The following is an 18,862-nucleotide window of genomic DNA, read 5'->3' as shown; positions in this document are numbered from 1 at the left end:
AAATGAGGCATCACTGGAAGTGTAGTTTCAATATTGAACTTTTTTTTAACCCCTTCAGCCCCAGGGCACTTTCCATTTTTGCGTTTTTTGTTTTTTGCTCCCCTTCTTCCGAGAGCCGTAACTTTTTTTATTTTTCCGTCAATCTTGCCATATGAGGGCTTGTTTTTTGCGGGACAAGTTGTACTTTTAAATGAGGCCATACGTTTTACCATATGGTGTACTGGAAAACAGCAAAAAAATTCCAAGTGTGGAAAAACTGCAAAAAAAGTGTGATGGCACAATAGTTTTTGGCATGTTTTATTCACGGTGTTCACTATATGGTAAAACTGATGTGTGGGTATGATGCCTGAGGACGGTGCGAGTTTTTAGACACCAAACATGTGTAGGTTTAGTTGTACCTAAGGGGTTAAAAAAAATTCACAAGCTTGTCCAATAAAAGTGGCATACGTTTTGCGCCATTTTCCGAAACCCGTAGCGTTCTCATTTTTTGGGATCTATGGCTCAGTGACGGCTTATTTTTTGCGTCTCTAGCTGACATTTCTAATGGTATCATTTTTGCGCAGATGCTACGTTTTGATCGCCTGTTATTGCATTTTGCATAAAACTTGCGGCGACCAAAAAACGTAATTTTGGCGTTTGGAATTTTTTTTGACACTACACCGTTTACTGATCAGATTAATTGATTTTATATTTTGATAGATCTGGCATTTCTGAACGCGGCGATACCAAATAAGTGTATAATTTTTTTTTTAACCCTTTAATTTTCAATGGGGTGAAAGGGGGGTGATTTGAACTTTTAGGTTTTTTTGTTTTTTTTTAAATTTTTTAAAACTTTAACTTTTTTTTTTATTTTACTAGTCACCCTAGGGGGCTATAGCGATCAGCAATACGATCGCTCTAATCTATCTGCTGATCACAGCTATACAGCTGTAAACAGCAGATACGGTCACTTCCTGCTTCACTGGCCTCCAGGCAGAGTGAAAATGTGACCCTGTGCTACCATGGCAACCACCGAAAGTCACGTGATCACTCACGTGACTTCCGGTGGGGGCGGCGGTAAGTGAAAATCTTCACCGCGCGTATATACATCTCGCTGCCAGACTTTGGCAGTGAGTTGTAAGGGGTTAATGTTATGGGTGGAATGCGATTCCACTCGTAACATGCAGGCACACATGTCAGCTGTTGAAAACAGCTGATATGTGCGCCGATCGCCGCACCCTGCCCGCGGCAGGGGGTGGGGCTTAACGGCACACGATCCATGACGGATAGATCCGTCCATGGTCGTGAAGGGGTTAAAGGGAATCTGTCAGTAAGTTTTTACTATGTAAACAGACAGCAGCATGCTGTAGGGCAGGGGTCCCCAACCTGTCGCTCGGGAGCCACATGTGACTCTTGAACCTGTGATATGTGGCTCAAGGCTGTCCTCCAGCTTGTTGCATAAGCACCAGATCTACCAAACAGCGATGAAGAACAGATCTCCAGATAATGACTTTTTGTGTGTAGATGAACACAGAAGAGCAAATCTAAAAGCGGTGACGATAGGAACCTTCGGATATTGATATACTGCCTCGGTATGATTTCTGTGGAAAAGGTTTGGCTGTCATTATACCGGTAATGTGGGCTCTGGATGTCACTCCTGTGATGGGGGTGGGAATGGGATGTGGCTTGCAACCCTCTCTCTGAGCTGGATGTGGCCCACAACCCTCTCTCAGAGCTGGATATGGCCCACAACTGTCTCTCAGAGCTGGATATGGCCTGTAACCCTCTCCCCTAGCTGGATATGGCTCTCAATCCTCTCTCAGAGCTGAATGTGGCTTACAATCCTTTTTCAGAGCTGAATGTGGCTTCCCAGTTTAGAAAGATCAGGGAACTCTGCTGTAGGGAAAGAGACCTACATCTGTGCCCTTGAAGAAGCCACATTTCTACTAGTGATACACGTGGGTACCGCTTTTTCCCTATCGATGCACTCTTTACAATCTAGGTTACTTTAGAAGGTATTGCTTCATACAAGAACAGACTGATGTATTCCATTTAATTGGTTGTGCGGACAGTATGTACATTTTTTGACCTATGGTCTAAATTTGCCGTATTTTTCGCTTTATAAGACGGACTTTTGTTCCCCCAAATTTTGGGGGAAAGTAGGGGGTGCGTCTTATAATCCGAATATAGGGGGGGATATATATATATATATATATATATATATATATATATACTAGAGTCCAGAGGAGGTGGGGGCAGCTCTGGAGCGCTACTGGGGGCTGGTGAAAGCTGCAGGAACGCAGCGAGAGATCTCCGGCTCCCGCTCAAATAATATGCACTACCGCTGTCCATCACCGTGGTGCTGAAACCGCACTGCGGTGATGGGCTGGGGCAGCGGCGCATATTATATGTGCCTCCGCCCCCCTTTGATGGCACATGCCCCCCCTGTGTTAGATATGGCCCCCATGCTGCTGCCCATAGTAAAATAAAAAACTCTTTACTTACCTCCTCCAGCGTGTCTCCCGGTCTCCTGCTGCCGCTGTGATCAGGCATGCAGAGATGATATCACTCTGCTGTGCGGATCACATGACCGGCACCGAGAACCAGGAAGTGCAGGAGATCAGCAGCACGGAGGGAGACACGAGGGAGGACAGCGCTGGAGAAGGTAACAAAAGTGTTTTATTTTACTATGGGCAGCAGCATGGGGGCGATATGTAACACAGGGGGAGGTGTGCCATCCATAGGGGGCCATGGGCAGCACAGGGGGAGGTGTGCCATCCATAGGGGGGCATATCTAACACAGGGAGACGTGTGCCATCCATAGGGGGACATATCTAACACAGGGGGAGGTGTGCCATCCATAGGGGGCCATATCTAACACAGGGGGAGGTGTGCCATCCATAGGGGGCCATATCTAACACAGGGGGAGGTGTGGCATCCATAGGGGGCCATATCAAACACAGGGGGACATGTGCTATCCATAGGGAGCCATGGGCAGCACAGGGGGACGTGTGCCATCCATAGGAGACCTGTGCCAGCTGTAGGAGACGTGTGCCATCTATAGGAGACCTGTGCCAGCTGTAGGGGATATGTGCCAGCAATAGGGGATGTGTTCCAGCACAGGGGGACGTGTTCCATCAATAGGAGACATGTGCCAGCAATAGGGGATGTGTGCCAGCAATAGGGGACGTGTGCCATCAATGGTGGACACGTGGCATCACTGGGAGACGTGTGCCAGCACAAGGAGACTATATTCAATATAAGGGGGCCATATCCAGATTAAGGGGGCTAATTTTAGGATGGGGGGCTATGAAGGCCATATACCCTTTATGATTTGTTAAATGGACACTGGCATTATAAGACGGACCCCACTTAACATTTAAAAAAAATTCTCTTTTCCTTCACCAAATTTGGGGGTGCGTCTTATAATCAGGTGCGTCTTATAAAGCGAAAAATACGGTATGTTGTTTTTTCACTTGCACTATTAGAATATTATTGGGTTGGTGGGTTGGTTATTATGTCTATCGGGGATAAATCATTTTTTATCATATATTCCCTCGTGATATATATTCTTTATTTGCATACTATCCATTATGTCTATCAGGGTTAGGTCATTTTTATTCACACCCTATGTTACATATATTGCCCATCTACACATTGTATTAATTTACTGTATGTACTTGCCTCTTAATTAATCCTTATTGAATAAGATTTGTCTCTATTACTATTACTTTTGCATATTATTACTATTGTTTTCTAATATCCAACACCAAGCACTTTATTTAAGTGTTTTTACCAATTTGTTTTGCTATTGGTTAACCATGTCATTGCGTGATAGGACACAATTAAACTCTATTATGATTTTTTGTGATCAATAGCCATTTGGCTTTTTAAGTGTTTTTAATATTGTCTTTGTTTCCGTGTACAATAAACATTAATAATTTTAGGTGATCCCTTGTTAATTTTTATTTTTATAGTTATAAAACACTAATTATATTGAAATTACAAAATACAGCCTAGTAAGTGACACATCACTGGAGTAAAGGGGGCTTTACACGCTGCGACATCGCTAATGCGGAGTCGTTGGGGTCACGGAATTTGTGACGCACATCCGGCCGCATTAGCGATGTTGCTGCGTGTGACACCGATGAGCGATTTTGCATCGTTGCAAAAACGTGCAAAATCGCTCATCGGTGACATGGGGGTCCATTCTTGATTATCATTACTGCAGCAGTAACGATGTAGTTCGTCGCTCCTGCGGCAGCACACATCGCTATGTGTGACGCCGCAGGAACGAGGAAGCTCTCCTTACCTGCCTCCCGGCCGCTATGCGGAAGAAAGGAGGTGGGCGAGATGCTACGTCCCACTCAGCTCCGCCCCTCTGCTGCTATTGGGCGGCCGCTCAGTGACGTCGCTGTGACGCCACACGGACCGCCCCCTTAGAAAGGAGGCGGTTCGCCGGTCACAGCGACGTCGCCGGGCAAGTAAGTATGTGTGACGGATCTGGGCGATGTTGTGCGGCACGGGCAGCGATTTGCCCGTGTCGCGCAACAGATGGGGGCGGGTACCCACGCTAGCGATATCGGGACCGATATCGCAGCGTGTAAAGTAGCCTTAAGAGTCTCTTCCATTACAACATGGTGCTTTAAGATTACATATCAAAAATGACAGATTGATTTTATTTAGATAATATTTAAAAAGTTATTCGACTTTCATACAAGATTTCTCCCGTGCCTCCCCCATACTCTGGAATGCTATACCCCAGCATATCAGACTCTCCCCTACCGTGGAAAGCTTCAAGAGGAACCTGAAGACCCAACTCTTCCGACAAGCCTACAACCTACAATAGCCCTCAGTCCAGTACACCACTGGGAAACCTGCCCTGACCTCACCTATTGTATCTTCGCCCATTCCCTGTAGACTGTGAGCCCTCGCGGGCAGGGTCCTCTCTCCTCCTATACCAGTCTGTCTTGTACTGTTAATGATTGTTGTACGTATACCCTCTTTCACTTGTAAAGCGCCATGGAATAAATAGCGCTATAGTAATTAATAATAATAATATAAAGTGCTTTTTTGTAAAAAAAAATGTATACTTTGCGGTATATTCTTTCTTACTTAGTGGGTCTATCTGTATAACATAGAGAAGTCTACTGTGCTATTCAATACAGCAAAATAATAAATCAACATGAATATTGGATAGATGGAGTTAAAGAGGCCTGTGAATGAATTTAATGTTTGGCCATTAAAGAAGTACATATAGACCATATATACCGACTCCAAAATAGCTTGGCTTTGACTATCTGGAGACAGGAAAAGAACAAATCTGCTGTTTCAAAGATTTTTTTAAAATTCCAAGATAAACGCAGTGCAAAAATGTCATTAAGGCCCTGTGCGCACACTGCATTTTTTACCCGCATTTTTTTTGCGTTTTTGCTGCAGAAATTTCTTGAGAAAATGGTTGTAACCTTTCTGCAGACATTCCCCAGCAAAACCTATGGAAAAAAAAAATAGCTGTGCGCACACTCCATTTTTTTTCTCAAGAACATTCATTCTGCAGAATTTCTTGAGAAAAAGAATGAGCATGTCACTTCTTTTCTGAAGGTACCTGCATTTTTTGCCATAGATAATGGTAAAAAAAAGCGCAGGGACCAACCTGCCGAAAAAACTCATCAAAGACGCGGTAAAAACGCATGCGTTTTTCGGTGTGTTTTTTTAAACGCAAGTGCGCTAATCTTTCAGACCCTCAAAAAATTTCTTGAGAAAAATCCTTTTTCTAGTGTGAACAGAGCCTAAAAACCTCTCATTCTCAACCCCCTTGAAATTTGTTACTTTTATAACGTAAATAACAAAAAAAATAGACATAAAACAAGATATAAAAATGTATTATCCTGTTATTATATTGCTTTAGCTAGGGAACATTAAAATAAGCAAGTTTGCAATTGACTTGCTTTAACTATCTGCTTTCATTCTCCTGTGAGAGCTTTTATCTTACATAGTGTACAGCTGTAATTATACTAAGAATAAATTATACACAAGTAGACTTGATTTTCTAATTAGGTGACTCTTGGAGGCAATTAGCCACTCAGAATATTATTTAGGGGCATTAGAGTAGAGGGAACATGTGGACAATTTTGGAGAAGTCACTCCACAGTGTGTGCTCTCCCACTCCTGCAACTGGATGAAGAGCCGTAGGAGAAGGGAAGCTCAATTAGTATTTTGCTTATTTAATCCCAATATTATGTAATATACCACCATGGGAACACATTGATAATCCACCATAAAAAGACATCATTGAGTAAACCTATGCTTGCATCAATGAGATGTCCCTGGCGTCCGGCTCCCTCTGTCCTACTACTGGATACCATTGTAACTAGGAGAACACCTCTGATGTCATCATCTCAGGCCTTTTAAGTCTGGCTCAGGTGGCTGCATGCCACCTGAGTATTCAAATAGTGTGGTGACCAAGGTGACTACTATGATTCTAGGACTATATTTCTTCCACATGACCAACCCAGCTCTGCTATGGCAGGGCTCCACTGCAAAGTGTGACCCCTGACCAATAGTTCTCTGCCCACTGCCCACTCAGCTCTAGTTTTCTTGGGTGCTACTTACACACTCTTCAAGATGCCTGACTGCCAAGTCATCTCCGCTATCTCTGGGTGCTGCCAGTGCCTTCAGTTCCCACAGGCACCTGTCTGCCAACTCACTTCTGTTGTTTCTGTGTGCTGTCTGCACATTTGGCTCTCCATCATGGTACCTGTTCATCCGCTATACCATGTCACTGTAGGTATCAGGTAGCTGATTCAACTCTGCTGTTCGCCATGTTGTACGGCCTATCCAACTGTGCTACATCAAAACATCCGGTCTGTATTGCTTAACCTGACCTATATATTAGTGAACCTACCTCATCAGGTAAGCATTTTGAACACCTTGAACTGATTTTGTTAAAACTTTGAAAATTGGTGCAAAAAAAACCCCAAGAAAGCCAGCACTAAATGTGCACTACTGCACTAAAAATTCCAACTGTACTTATTATTAAAATTTGAGATTTTTGGCAAAAAATTAGCAATTTCTTGAGCTACCCGCCACGTCACGGAAAATCTCTTTGGGGCAGTCCTACACTAAAATATTTTTATATAAAATTTGCCAGATGCCCCTCACATATAAAAAAAAATAGAACTGTTTATAGCAGCACTTACCTGGTGCTTTTCAATCCCATACCAATGACTGTCATGGCTGAGTCACGGCTGTGGGCGGGACAGGTCCAAGCAAATTCTGCATGAAGTAAATAGCCTGTGGACAGGGCTTGATGGCTGAATGTGAACAGCCACCAAGTTAGAGAAGGACTGCCCCAAAGAGATTTGCCGTGACGTGGCGGGGTAGCTCAAGAAATTGCATTTGTTTTTTTGCCAAAAATCTCAAATTTTAATAATAAGTACAGTTTGGAATTTTTAGTGCTGTAGTGCCCATTTAATGCTGGCTATCTTGTTTTTTCTTCTTTGAAAACTGGTGCCTGTAGCTACATGAACCTAAGGGGTACTTTGCACACTACGACATCGCAAGCCGATTGTAGCGATGCCGAGCGCGATATTCCCCGCCCCCGTCGCAGCAGCGATATCTTGTGATAGCTGCCGTAGCGAATATTATCGCTGCGGCAGCTTCACATGCACTCACCTGCCCTGCGACGTCGCTCTGGCCGGCGAACCACCTCCTTCCTAAGGGGGCGGGTCGTGCGGCGTCACAGCGTCGTCACACAGCAGGCGGCCAATAGGAGCGGAGGGGCGGAGATGAGCGGGACGAAAACATCCCGCCCACCTCCTTCCTTCCTCATTGCAGCCAGGACGCAGGTAGGAGATGTTCCTTGCTCCTGCGGCTTCATACACATCGATGTGTGCTGCCGCAGGAACGAGGAACAACATCATACCTGTCGCTGCAGCGATATTATGGAAATGCCCGACACTACACCGATCATACAATTTCGACACTTTTCCGCTCGTTAATCATATTAAAAACGATTCACATACTCCGATGTCGACAACGACGCCGGATGTGCGTCACTTTCGATTTGACCCCACCGACATCGCAGCTGTGATAAGTACCCCTAATAGTGCGATGGGACATCAAGGTTGCTTTAATGGTTTCATTTTATAGTTAGTGTAATATAAGGATATTTAAAAGAAATCTAACATTTATTTTTTTAAGAAATATAGATGTAGGGGTTAAAAAGTTAGGATCGCAAGTAAAGCGTTGACCCAATAACCCAATGGTAAATACAAAGTGACATCACAATTGCTCTTTTTTCACTATACATTAGAAAATGACAACACCTACTAGTAGAACACAGTAGTAGAACACCTACTAGAACTAGTGAATAGCGTACAAAACAATATTCACTGTTTGTAAGTAAATGATAGCAGTCTTTGTCACTTCTCGCATTTTGCTGAAGACGATGCCTGAAATTGACATGATTTGCTTCTTTTCTTCAGTTGTATCAATGCCATTATTCTGCTAATGGGCTTTATTACATGGTGAGATGCACTGTCATAGCAGCTCTGTATCTTAGACAGATCTAGCACAAGCAAATCTCCTACCTTTTTCTTGACGGAGGATTTTGATTGACACCCGATGCTGGGCTACAATTAGCTCGAGCTGCAAATCCATCATCGTCACATTATTTACGAGGGGCTTGGAAGAACAGTTCGGGGCTTTAAGTGTGTCTTCTACACGCTGTCTCTTTGCACCCAGCTAACAGAAAGCGCAAACATATACAGAATGGATTAGTATTCATTTGTGTTGCTTTGTTTTAATTAGTTTATAATCCTAACAAACATTACTTCAGGACTTAACTAAGAATTTACAAAACATTGAATATTCAGTAAGCAACAAATGTGAATAATACATCGCTTCCTGGTAAAATCAGCAGAACATATAGAAATGAGCATCAAGTAGAAATTTCTAATATTTAGACAATTGCTGGATCTATACCATGTTACAATAACTTTAAAGGGAATCTGTCACCAGGTGCTTTCTCCCTCATCTGAGACCAGCATAATATAGGGGCAGAGACCCCGATTCCAGCGATGTGTCACTTACTGGGCTCCATACTGCACTTTTGATAACATCACTGTTTTATCTGCTATAGATCTTCAAGTTCTCCACCCACATGACTGGTAGGTTTCTGACTATGCACAGTGTTCACAGAAAGCTGCCAATCAGTGGTAGGGGTGGTATTAAACCAAGCTCCTGACAATGCAGGACTATACAGATGGTTTACTAGTTCTCTATAGATAACCTCCTGCTGATAAAACAGTGATTTTACCCTAACCTACTGTATCCTCACCTATCCCTTGTAGATTGTGAGCCCTCACGGGCAGGGACATCTATCCTCCTGTACCTGTCTGTGTCTTGTATTGTTTGTGATTATTGTACTTGTCCCTATTATGTACACCCCTTTCACATGTAAAACGCCATGGAATTGATGGCGCTATAATAATAAATAATAATAATTTTATAGTAAGTGATACTTCTGGAATCACGGTCTCTGTCTTTACATTTGTACCAAAAATGCCCCTCAATTTTGAAGTACTATTTTGACACATGGGCTCACATACCCTCTAGTTGGATAAGTCGTAAAAAGTGTGTAAAACGCATCACAAATATGACTCAAGTAAAGTAAGACAGTTTTTTAGGTGAAAACTGGTCCCTAAATATGGCACATTTAGTTTGATAAATATACCCCATACTTAAATGTGTCACGGATTTGTCAGATTTGAAGACTAACCAGCAGAGATTCTTCCAGTTAAAGCGGCAGACTCCATGGTAGAATGCCATGGACCCCACCATAATTCAATAGGGTAATAATAATAATAATAATATTTATTTATTTATACAGCGCCATTAATTCCACAGAGCTTTACAGACAGCATAGTCATTGTCCCCATTGGGGCTCACAATTTAAATTCCCTATAACTATGTTTTTGGAGTGTGGGAGGAAAACAGAGAACCCGGAGGAAAGTCACGCAAACACAGGGAAAATATAAAAACTCCTTGCATACGATGCCCTTGGTTGCATTTGAACCCAAGACCTGAGTGCTGCAATTCTATATTGCTAACCACTTTCCTTTCTTTAGTCTATGTTCATTGTGGTAGACACCATGATACCAAACAGCACAGTCACTACTTTTGACCCTTTAACTAAGCAAACTGACTAAGCTGTCCTTGCTAGAATCTGAACACAGGACCTTAGAGCTACAAGACGGCAGTACTAACCACTGAGCCACCATGACAGTCAGGGTCTGTTGAATGCCAATGGTACCAGTCGTACACTAGATTTTGTAAGGTGCTATGACATACACAGGATCCACTATACAAGATCGTGTACTTTTTTGTTTGCAATCCATTGTATCTAAAAAAAAAAATATGCAAACAGTCTTGGTGAATAAATTACTGTTTTGTGTAAAAAGCTTTCACTCAGACCCCTGTGTCTCTGAGACAAAGCCTGTGCGAGTGGTCGAAACAAGTGGGGTCATTATCGCCACACATTTTTTACTGCTGACTCCTAAATGTGCAAAGTATGCTAAGAGACAGACCTACTGCACCTTTAGAGACTCTTCACATTGGCTCTGGAGAGGCCAACAGCAGTTCCATCAAAGTATTTTTGTTTTTGCTGTCAAAACATTGGAAACCACAACAGACCCTATTAGAAGTCAATGAAATCCACGGGGCACCGTTGAAATCCATCTTCTAACTGACTTAGCACAAAGTAATTGTAAACAAAGCCTAATACATATCAGCACTTCTGATATGGAAAAATCGTGAGGTCACACAACCTCTCCCCCACTGAATCAGCACTCAAATGTTACTGGGATCCAAAAACACTAATATAGATGAGGGACTGAATTAATACCAAGCATGACAAACACAATACCTTGCAGAATCATGGAGCTAAGTATACAGACACTCCCAGCAGGGAATGATCCTATTCCACCAAGAACTCCACACAGACAAAATAGGATGAAGCATTAGTATTAAGCAGAAAGAAACAACAAGAAAGTGGAAAACAAACAACAGAGGTACAAAGACCACTTATCTGAGAGGAGTTCTGGCTGTGAGCAGGGCTGGTTACAGAATGTCCTAACACACATGAGACCATTGAGCACCGGCAAGTAACAGGAGAAAACTGCTCAGTTATATAGTCCCAGTCTGACCCTGATTGCCAGTCCTCTACAGGTATGTGGATTTCATTCCACAAATCAACTGCACCGCCAGCACTGACCACAAGAGGGAGCCCCAAACTGGAAAATGTATTTACAATACATAACTTATCTATAACTGTACTTCTGCATAACATCTGTAAGTTCCATCTTGTATATAATGTATTGTCTAGTGTGCCCTTAAGGTGATTAAATATATAATTTAATCTTGGGTTGTTTCTTTTATCTCGATTACTGAATTTTATGTCCATGAGTTCGGTTTAACATTACATGTTACCTGGGCTGGTTTCTGGCCCGATATAGTCCTGTAAATGAACCAGGCCTATATCTAACGAGGCACTGGTGGCAAATTACTGTACTGGACTGGCAGAGTTCTGTTTCACTAGGGCTAGTGGAAAGGTCCTGGCGGCTGGTCGGGGTTGTGAGAAAGCTGAGTGCTGCGCCGGAGGTTGCACGGCCTGCTCTGTCTCCCTCCATATGCCTCTGTACCCACGGGGACAGGGGGTGTCAGTTTTACATTGCGTCAAGCGAACCTTATGTACCCCTTGGGGCACGGAACGTCGTGTGTTGGTGGAAGTGAAGACGTCGCATCACAAAACAAAACTGCCATTCCGGAGCTCCCTGCCAGTCCTACAGTGATGACATCACAACAATTATACTCCTAAACGCTGCAACCAATCACACGCCTCAGTAGTATTGTGCGAAACAGGCCAATGTGGCCACTGAGGACAGTGATTGGCTGTGACAGTGCGGAGAATGATGGACGTAATGTCATTGTTGCAGGAGTGGTAGGCACAAATACAGTAGTAGAGCTGGTGGATGGTGGAATGGTGGAGATCTGAATACATGAATAATGTTTATTTTAAGGTTTTGTATAATTGTGCCCTTAGTTTTTGAGCAATCCCGGACAACCACTTTGACTTTCATCCAGCCCTGCTAAGGTACACACAAGACTACAAAGTTAGCATACTCCTTTGGTCTTACCGTTCTAATGTAGTGGTTAACAATTGATACATCATCATGACGTCTCGTGCTTTCTGATGAGGAAACAGCTAATCCATTAATGGCTTTGTCTAGGGTTTCATATGCAAAAATCAGCTGGGTCAGAGGAGTGTTCTACAATAAAAACAATATGCACATAAGGATAAAAAAGACCATTGTTACCTGGATTTTGAAGTAACAAAAGACCTATTTTTAATAAAAAGCATCTTTTTTTCCTAACAAATTTTCTTATGACTTCCAACTGAAAATTGACAAATTGATTTACCTTTAACAGAACTGCAAAATTAATTTCTGTGTGATACATGTAATAAATTAAATTATCAAGCTCCTAGTGTTCAATTACCAATTCAATAAGATTAATGTAGCCATTTGTCCCAACTGCATGAAGGACTCACAAAAAAGAAAAGAAAAAGACAAATATTTGTGTATTTAAACCACTTCAGACGTAATCGGTAGTTTTAAAATTATCTTGATAATAGACTGTCAAACGGTGTTTGGCTCTAAACTTGCCGAGTGACATGGCGGCATCACACGCTGTTCATACTGCAGACTCTCAAACTCAGCACTCAGCAGTGCTTCTGAGTTGCACAATCAGGCTCAGGCGATGACCAGCTGTGTGCTCATTAACAGGAGTTCATCTCTGTTAGCCTGCTGGTTACCTTTTGGATCACGTTGTGGGAGACCTATCACAGTTACTCCCCGCCTTTTTAAGATGGACGAATCTGTCGGCCCATGCCGACTATAGCTTTTGCTAATCCGGGTCTGTGTGCTGTTGTGTTCCTGTTGCTGGTGATTTATTGTTTGCTGCTTGGTGTACTGTGGAAATCCTCTCGTTTAGTTATTTCCTCCCTGCTCTTTATTTCCTCCTTATCACGTATGGTCTTATATCTCCATGTGTGCTAGCTGTGTGATAGAGTTTTGGTTTCCCCGTTTGTCCATATCTGTGGATTCAACAACTCCTGGCCCGGTCCTCCACTGGGGTTGTGGACAGGGGGTATTAGATCAGCGCTGTCCAAGAGCAGGGCAAATAAAGAGAAAGAGCCTGTGGAAGAAAGGGCGCAATAGGGTCTTTCCAGGTAAGCGAGAGGAGAGGAGGTGAAGGATGTACTCACCTATAGGGGTTGCGAGAGGTCACAACACCTACAGTAGATGGAGATGTAATGGTGGAGATAGGTGCAGCACCTGAGATTCAGGCAGATAGGAAACATCAAGGGAGACCAGTTGTCATCGCCGCACATTTCACCACTCTGGAGACGAAAGTTAAATCATCCAAGTCTTTATTATGAATGCTGATGTAAGTCAACGCGTTTCTGAGGTCACAGCCCCTTTCTTCAGGACAAAATAGCACTGACAAGGAATGCATTGACTTACATCTGCATTCATAATAAATACTTGGATGATTTAACTTTCATCTCCGGAGTGGTGAAAAGTGCGGCGATGACAAACGGTCTCCCTTGATGTTTCCAGGAGCAGGGCAAGGAAGGCGGCTCAGACATATTCACCATTAGAAGTGGTGATCTCTAGGATCAGGGACAGCTAGGGCCCCCTAGCCTGAGGGCCAGTTTAAGAGCTCCGATCCCGTTATCCCCTCACACACAGTGATGCAAACAATGCTGAAGATGAAAACTTCAACTTCCTATACAACAAACACAAGGTAAAATACCACACACCATTTTCCTGCATGTTAGGGTTCAGTTTGGGTTTGAGGTTATTGTGCCAAAGTCAGAAGTTGATTCATAAGGGAAAAGAATCTTGTTTTTGAGAACCAAAAAACAGAGATTTAGAAGTTCTTTCCTATTTATATCTTATTACTTTGTTATAATCCATTCCCGAAAATTGTGACCCAACCCAGATAACTACAAGGAAGGTTCTCCACAGGTATTAACAAAGGACTTAAAGGGGTTGGCCACTATATATATATATGTATATATATATATATATATATATATATATATATATATATATATATATATATATATATATATATATATATATATATATATATATATATATATATATTTTACCAGATGTGTTGTGGAAAGGATTGTGTGTCATTTTCTAACATACAAGTATTACAGGTTCTCATCCAGTACTTATTAGTATAGTCTTCTTCACAGACTGCTTGGTGCTCATGTCCATAAAATGGTTGATGATGGGAGAGCATGTGATCAAACATGTGATTTAGTGTCCTCCAATGGGAAAACAAGTCTTTTTCAACAGAAGGAGGTTGATGGACACATGTGATACACTGTGAGAAGAAATGGGCAGTCTGTGGATAACTACACATACAAAAACAGAAGGAGAATCTGTAATACTTATATATTGATAATTGTATACAAAGTCAGGTACCCAATACATCTATTAAAGTTGAACATATAGTAGCCAGCCCATTTAAAAGTTGGATTAAAGGGGTTGTCCATTACTGTACAAATACTTCTTAGAAGCTAAATTTTCCATCATTTTGTAAAAAACATTACTTACCACACGGACTGGAGCCACTCCTCCAATGTTGGCACTGTCTCCCAGTGTGTCACATAGTATTATTATGCCATGTGACCATTATATACATGTATGTTTAGCTGTTAAGAAGTGTTTAAGAGTAGTGGACAACCCTTTTAAACTAATGAACATAGAATGTTGACCCCCAAAATTACACAGTGGACAATCACACTACAATCGGATATACAGAAACGTCCCTACTGTAAAGGCCGCTTTACACGATGCGATATCGTGACCAATATCGCTAGCGTGCGTACCCGCCCCCATCAGTTGTGTGACATGGGCAAATCGCTGCCCGTGGTGCACAACATCGCCCAGACCTGTCACACTACTTACCTGCCCTGCGGCGTCGCTGTGACCGGCGAAACGCCTCCTTTCTAAGGGGACGGTTCGTTCAGCGTCACAGCGACGTCACAGCTGTGTCACTGATCCGCCGCCTAATTGAAGCGGAGGGGCGGAGATGAGCGGGACGTAACATCCCGCCCACCTCCTTCCTTCCGCATTACGGGTGGGAGGCAGGTAAGGAGAGGTTCCTTGTTCCTGCGGTGTCACACGGAGCGATGTGTGCTGCCGCAGGAATGAGGAACAACTTCGTTACTGCTGCAGCAACGATATTAGAGAATGGACGATGAGCGATTTTGCACGTTTTTGCAATGATGCAAAATCGCTCAAAAGTGTCACACGCAACGGCATCGCTAACGCGACCGGATGTGCGTCACAAATTCCGTGACTCCAACGAGTTCGCTTGAGCGATGTCGCAGCGTGTAAAGCGGCCTTTACACTGTAACTGGGATGACACATTTAAACCTTATCTTTATTAGATAATAGAATGCCAGATACTCTGAATATTTGTATTTTTGAGGTTGGATCCTATCTAAGCAGATCAGGAACCCAGAAGTGGCATATTTCTTAGGGAATAAAAAAAGCATATGTTTGTTATACCTTTTCTTGTCCATCAGCCATAGACCTGACTACTGTAACAATCCAGGCAGTATGCAAGTCAGTCACATTGATAAATGGGAAGCACATAAATAGGAGGCTTTGCTTCCAATTTGGATCATTATTGTTGTCAAAGCATTTGTTTCTCTGGGAGATGTCACTGCGGTTGCCTCAGACATGAAGGATTACATAACTTATTTGCCATACAGTTGACAAATACAATTTTACTTACAAACATCAAAAAATATGTAGCACTACACAACATGTCAACTGTATGCCAAAAAAGTCAGACTGACCCAAAAAGGGAGAATCATGCACTTCCCTCACCGGCACGGTATAGAACATTAGCTTACGTGCTCTATAGACATCACTGCTCACCTTCACACTTCTGGGTTTATCGCTGCCAGTAAGAACATCGGCAGTAAGTTTTTCATGTGATCTGCCTAAATAAGAAAAAAAAAAGTATGTGTTAAGCCAGCTTTACACCTTACAATTAGGTATGCGATCTCGTATGCGATGTGACACGCCCAGGTTGCATACGGGATCTAATGAGATTGCACGTAGGTCGTTCATTTGCTGTCACACGTGCGTTAGTAGTCTATGTTAAATTGGTCAATTTTGTGTGCGATCCTTTAGATCATGTGTTCTGTGACATATGCATTGGGCACCTTTTTTTTTTATTTATTGACTTGCCAAGCGTGTGTAATGTGTAGGGATGCGTTTTTACTATGTCATCTGCCATTCAGCTCTGCTACATGGCCGCTAACAGCAGACACAGACAGCCATGTAGCAGAGCTGAATGGCAGATGACAGCAGACACAGACAGAGCCGCACTGTCAGAATGAACTCGGGTGAACTTCACCCGACTTCATTGTCATGCTGCGGCTCTGTCTGTGTCGCGTACTGATTAGCGGTCACCAGTGAAGACTCACCGGTGACCGCTAAACTCCTGAGTGACTGAATTGAGCAGCCCTCTCTCTCATACTCACCGATCCCCGGCACTGCACGGCATTCACACTGCTCCGGCGGCTTTTACTGTTTTGAAAAAGCCGGCCGCCCATTAAACAATCTCGTATTCCCTGCTTTCCCCGCCCACCGGCGCCTATGATTGGTTACAGTGAGACACGCCCCCCACGCTGAGTGACAGGTGTCACACTGCACCCAATCACAGCAGCCGGTGGGCGTGTCTATACTGTGTAGTGAAATAAATAATTAAATAATTAAAAAAAACGGCGTGCGGTCCCCCCCAATTTTAAAACCAGCCAGATAAAGCCATACGGCTGAAGGCTGGTATTCTCAGGATGGGGAGCTCCACGTTATGGGGAGCCCCCCAGCCTAACAATATCAGCCAACAGCCGCCCAGAATTGCCGCATACATTAGATGCGACAGTTCTGGGACTGTACCCGGCTCTTCCCGATTTGCCCTGGTGCGTTGGCAAATTGGGGTAATAAGGAGTTATTGGCAGCCCATAGCTGCCAATAAGTCCTAGATTAATCATGTCAGACGTCTATGAGACACCTTCCATGATTAATCTGTAAATTACAGTAAAAAAACACACACACGAAAAAATCCTTTATTGGAAATAAAAAACACACACACATTCCCTGGTTCACCACTTTAATCAGCCCCAAAAAGCCCTCCTTGTCCGGCGTACTCCAGGATGCTCCAGCGTCGCATCCAGCGCTGCTGCATGGAGGTGACCGGAGCTGCAGCAGACACAGCCGCTCCGGTCACCTCCACGCAGGTAATGAAGACAGCCGTGCGATCAGCTGAGCTGTCACTGAGGTTACCCGCTGTCACTGGATCCAGCGGTGGATGCAGTGGTGGCCGCGGTTAACCCCAGTGACAGCTCAGCTGATCGCGCTACTCACCGCCGCTCCGGTCAGCTCCAGACAGCAACTGAGGTGAGTAGCGCGATCAGCTGAGCTGTCACTGGGGTTACCCGCGGCCACCGCTGCATCCACCGCTGGATCCAGTGACAGCGGGTAACCTCAGTGACAGATCAGCTGATCGCACGGCTGTCTTCATTAGCTGTGTGGAAGTGAACGGAGCGGCTGTGTCTGCTGCAGCTCCGGTCACCTCCATGCAGCAGCGCTGGATGCGACGCTGGAGCATCCTGGAGTATGCCGGACAAGGAGGGCTTTTTGGGGCTGATTAAAGTGGTGAACCAGGGAATGTGTGTGTGTGTTTTTTATTTCCAATAAAGGATTTTTTCGTGTGTGTGTTTTTTTCCTGTAATTTACAGATTAATCATGAAAGGTGTCTCATAGACGCCTGACATGATTAATCTAGGACTTATTGGCAGCTATGGGCTGCCAATAACTCCTTATTACCCCGATTTGCCAACGCACCAGGGCAAATCGGGAAGAGCCGGGTACAGTCCCAGAACTGTCGCATATAATGTATGCGGCAATTCTGGGCGGCTGTTGGCTGATATTGTTAGGCTGGGGGGCTCCCCATAACGTGGAGCTCCCCATCTTGAGAATACCAGCCTTCAGCCGTATGGCTTTATCTGGCTGGTTTTAAAATTGGGGGGGACCGCACGCCGTTTTTTTTAATTATTTAATTATTTATTTCACTACACAGTATAGACACGCTCACCGGCTGCTGTGATTGGGTGCAGTGTGACACCTGTCACTCAGCGTGGGGGGCGTGTCTCACTGTAACCAATCATAGGCGCCGGTGGGCGGGGTAAGCAGGGAATACGAGATTGTTTAATGGGCGGCCGGCTTTTTCAAAACAGTAAAAGCCGCCGGAGCAGTGTGAATGCCGTGCAGCGCCGGGGATCGGGGATCGGTGAGTATATGAGAGAGGGGGATAGACTGACATGGACAGAGAGAGAGGGACAGAGATAGTGACGGACTGACAGAGATTAGTGCATGACAGACATTGTGAGGCGCTTCAGAACACAGCTTTTCAGCTGCGCTCTGAAGCAGACCTTTTTTAAGCTGCGGTGCAGAGCGCACACCTGCGCACATAGCATCAGACACCGAAATCGTATGAGGGATGTCACACGTTACAATTCACTAGTTTCGTACTACCAAACGTCCAATGTATGAGGAATAAACGACGTGTATCCGATCACCGTATTTTCGTTCAATATCGATCGCATGTAGGTTTCACACGCAAATACATCACGAACGATGCCGGATGTGCGTCACTTACAACTTACACGACGGATTGAAAGATCTATTGAAGTGTGTAAAGCAGGCTTTACTGTTCCTTAGGC

The 18,862-nt window shown here is 43.9% G+C and overlaps 1 protein-coding gene across 2 annotated transcripts in view; it reads right to left on the bottom strand.

The window, feature by feature from the left end:
- Positions 1–18,862, bottom strand: part of CFAP54 (cilia and flagella associated protein 54) — a 680,590-nt gene that overhangs the window by 508,549 nt on the left and 153,179 nt on the right. For both annotated transcript variants that reach the window (XM_075344744.1, XM_075344743.1), the window contains exons 16-18: positions 16,011–16,075; positions 12,177–12,308; positions 8,571–8,724 (exon numbers count right to left, since the gene is read on the bottom strand). In XM_075344744.1, the coding sequence (XP_075200859.1) occupies positions 8,571–8,724; positions 12,177–12,308; positions 16,011–16,075 (351 nt within the window). The remainder of the gene's footprint in view (positions 1–8,570; positions 8,725–12,176; positions 12,309–16,010; positions 16,076–18,862) is intronic.

The sequence above is a fragment of the Anomaloglossus baeobatrachus genome, chromosome 4 (genome assembly GCF_048569485.1).
Source record: "Anomaloglossus baeobatrachus isolate aAnoBae1 chromosome 4, aAnoBae1.hap1, whole genome shotgun sequence".
Taxonomy (NCBI): Eukaryota; Metazoa; Chordata; class Amphibia; order Anura; family Aromobatidae; genus Anomaloglossus; species Anomaloglossus baeobatrachus.
Note: the sequence above shows the minus strand (reverse complement) of the source record. Positions and strands in the feature narration are given on the sequence as shown.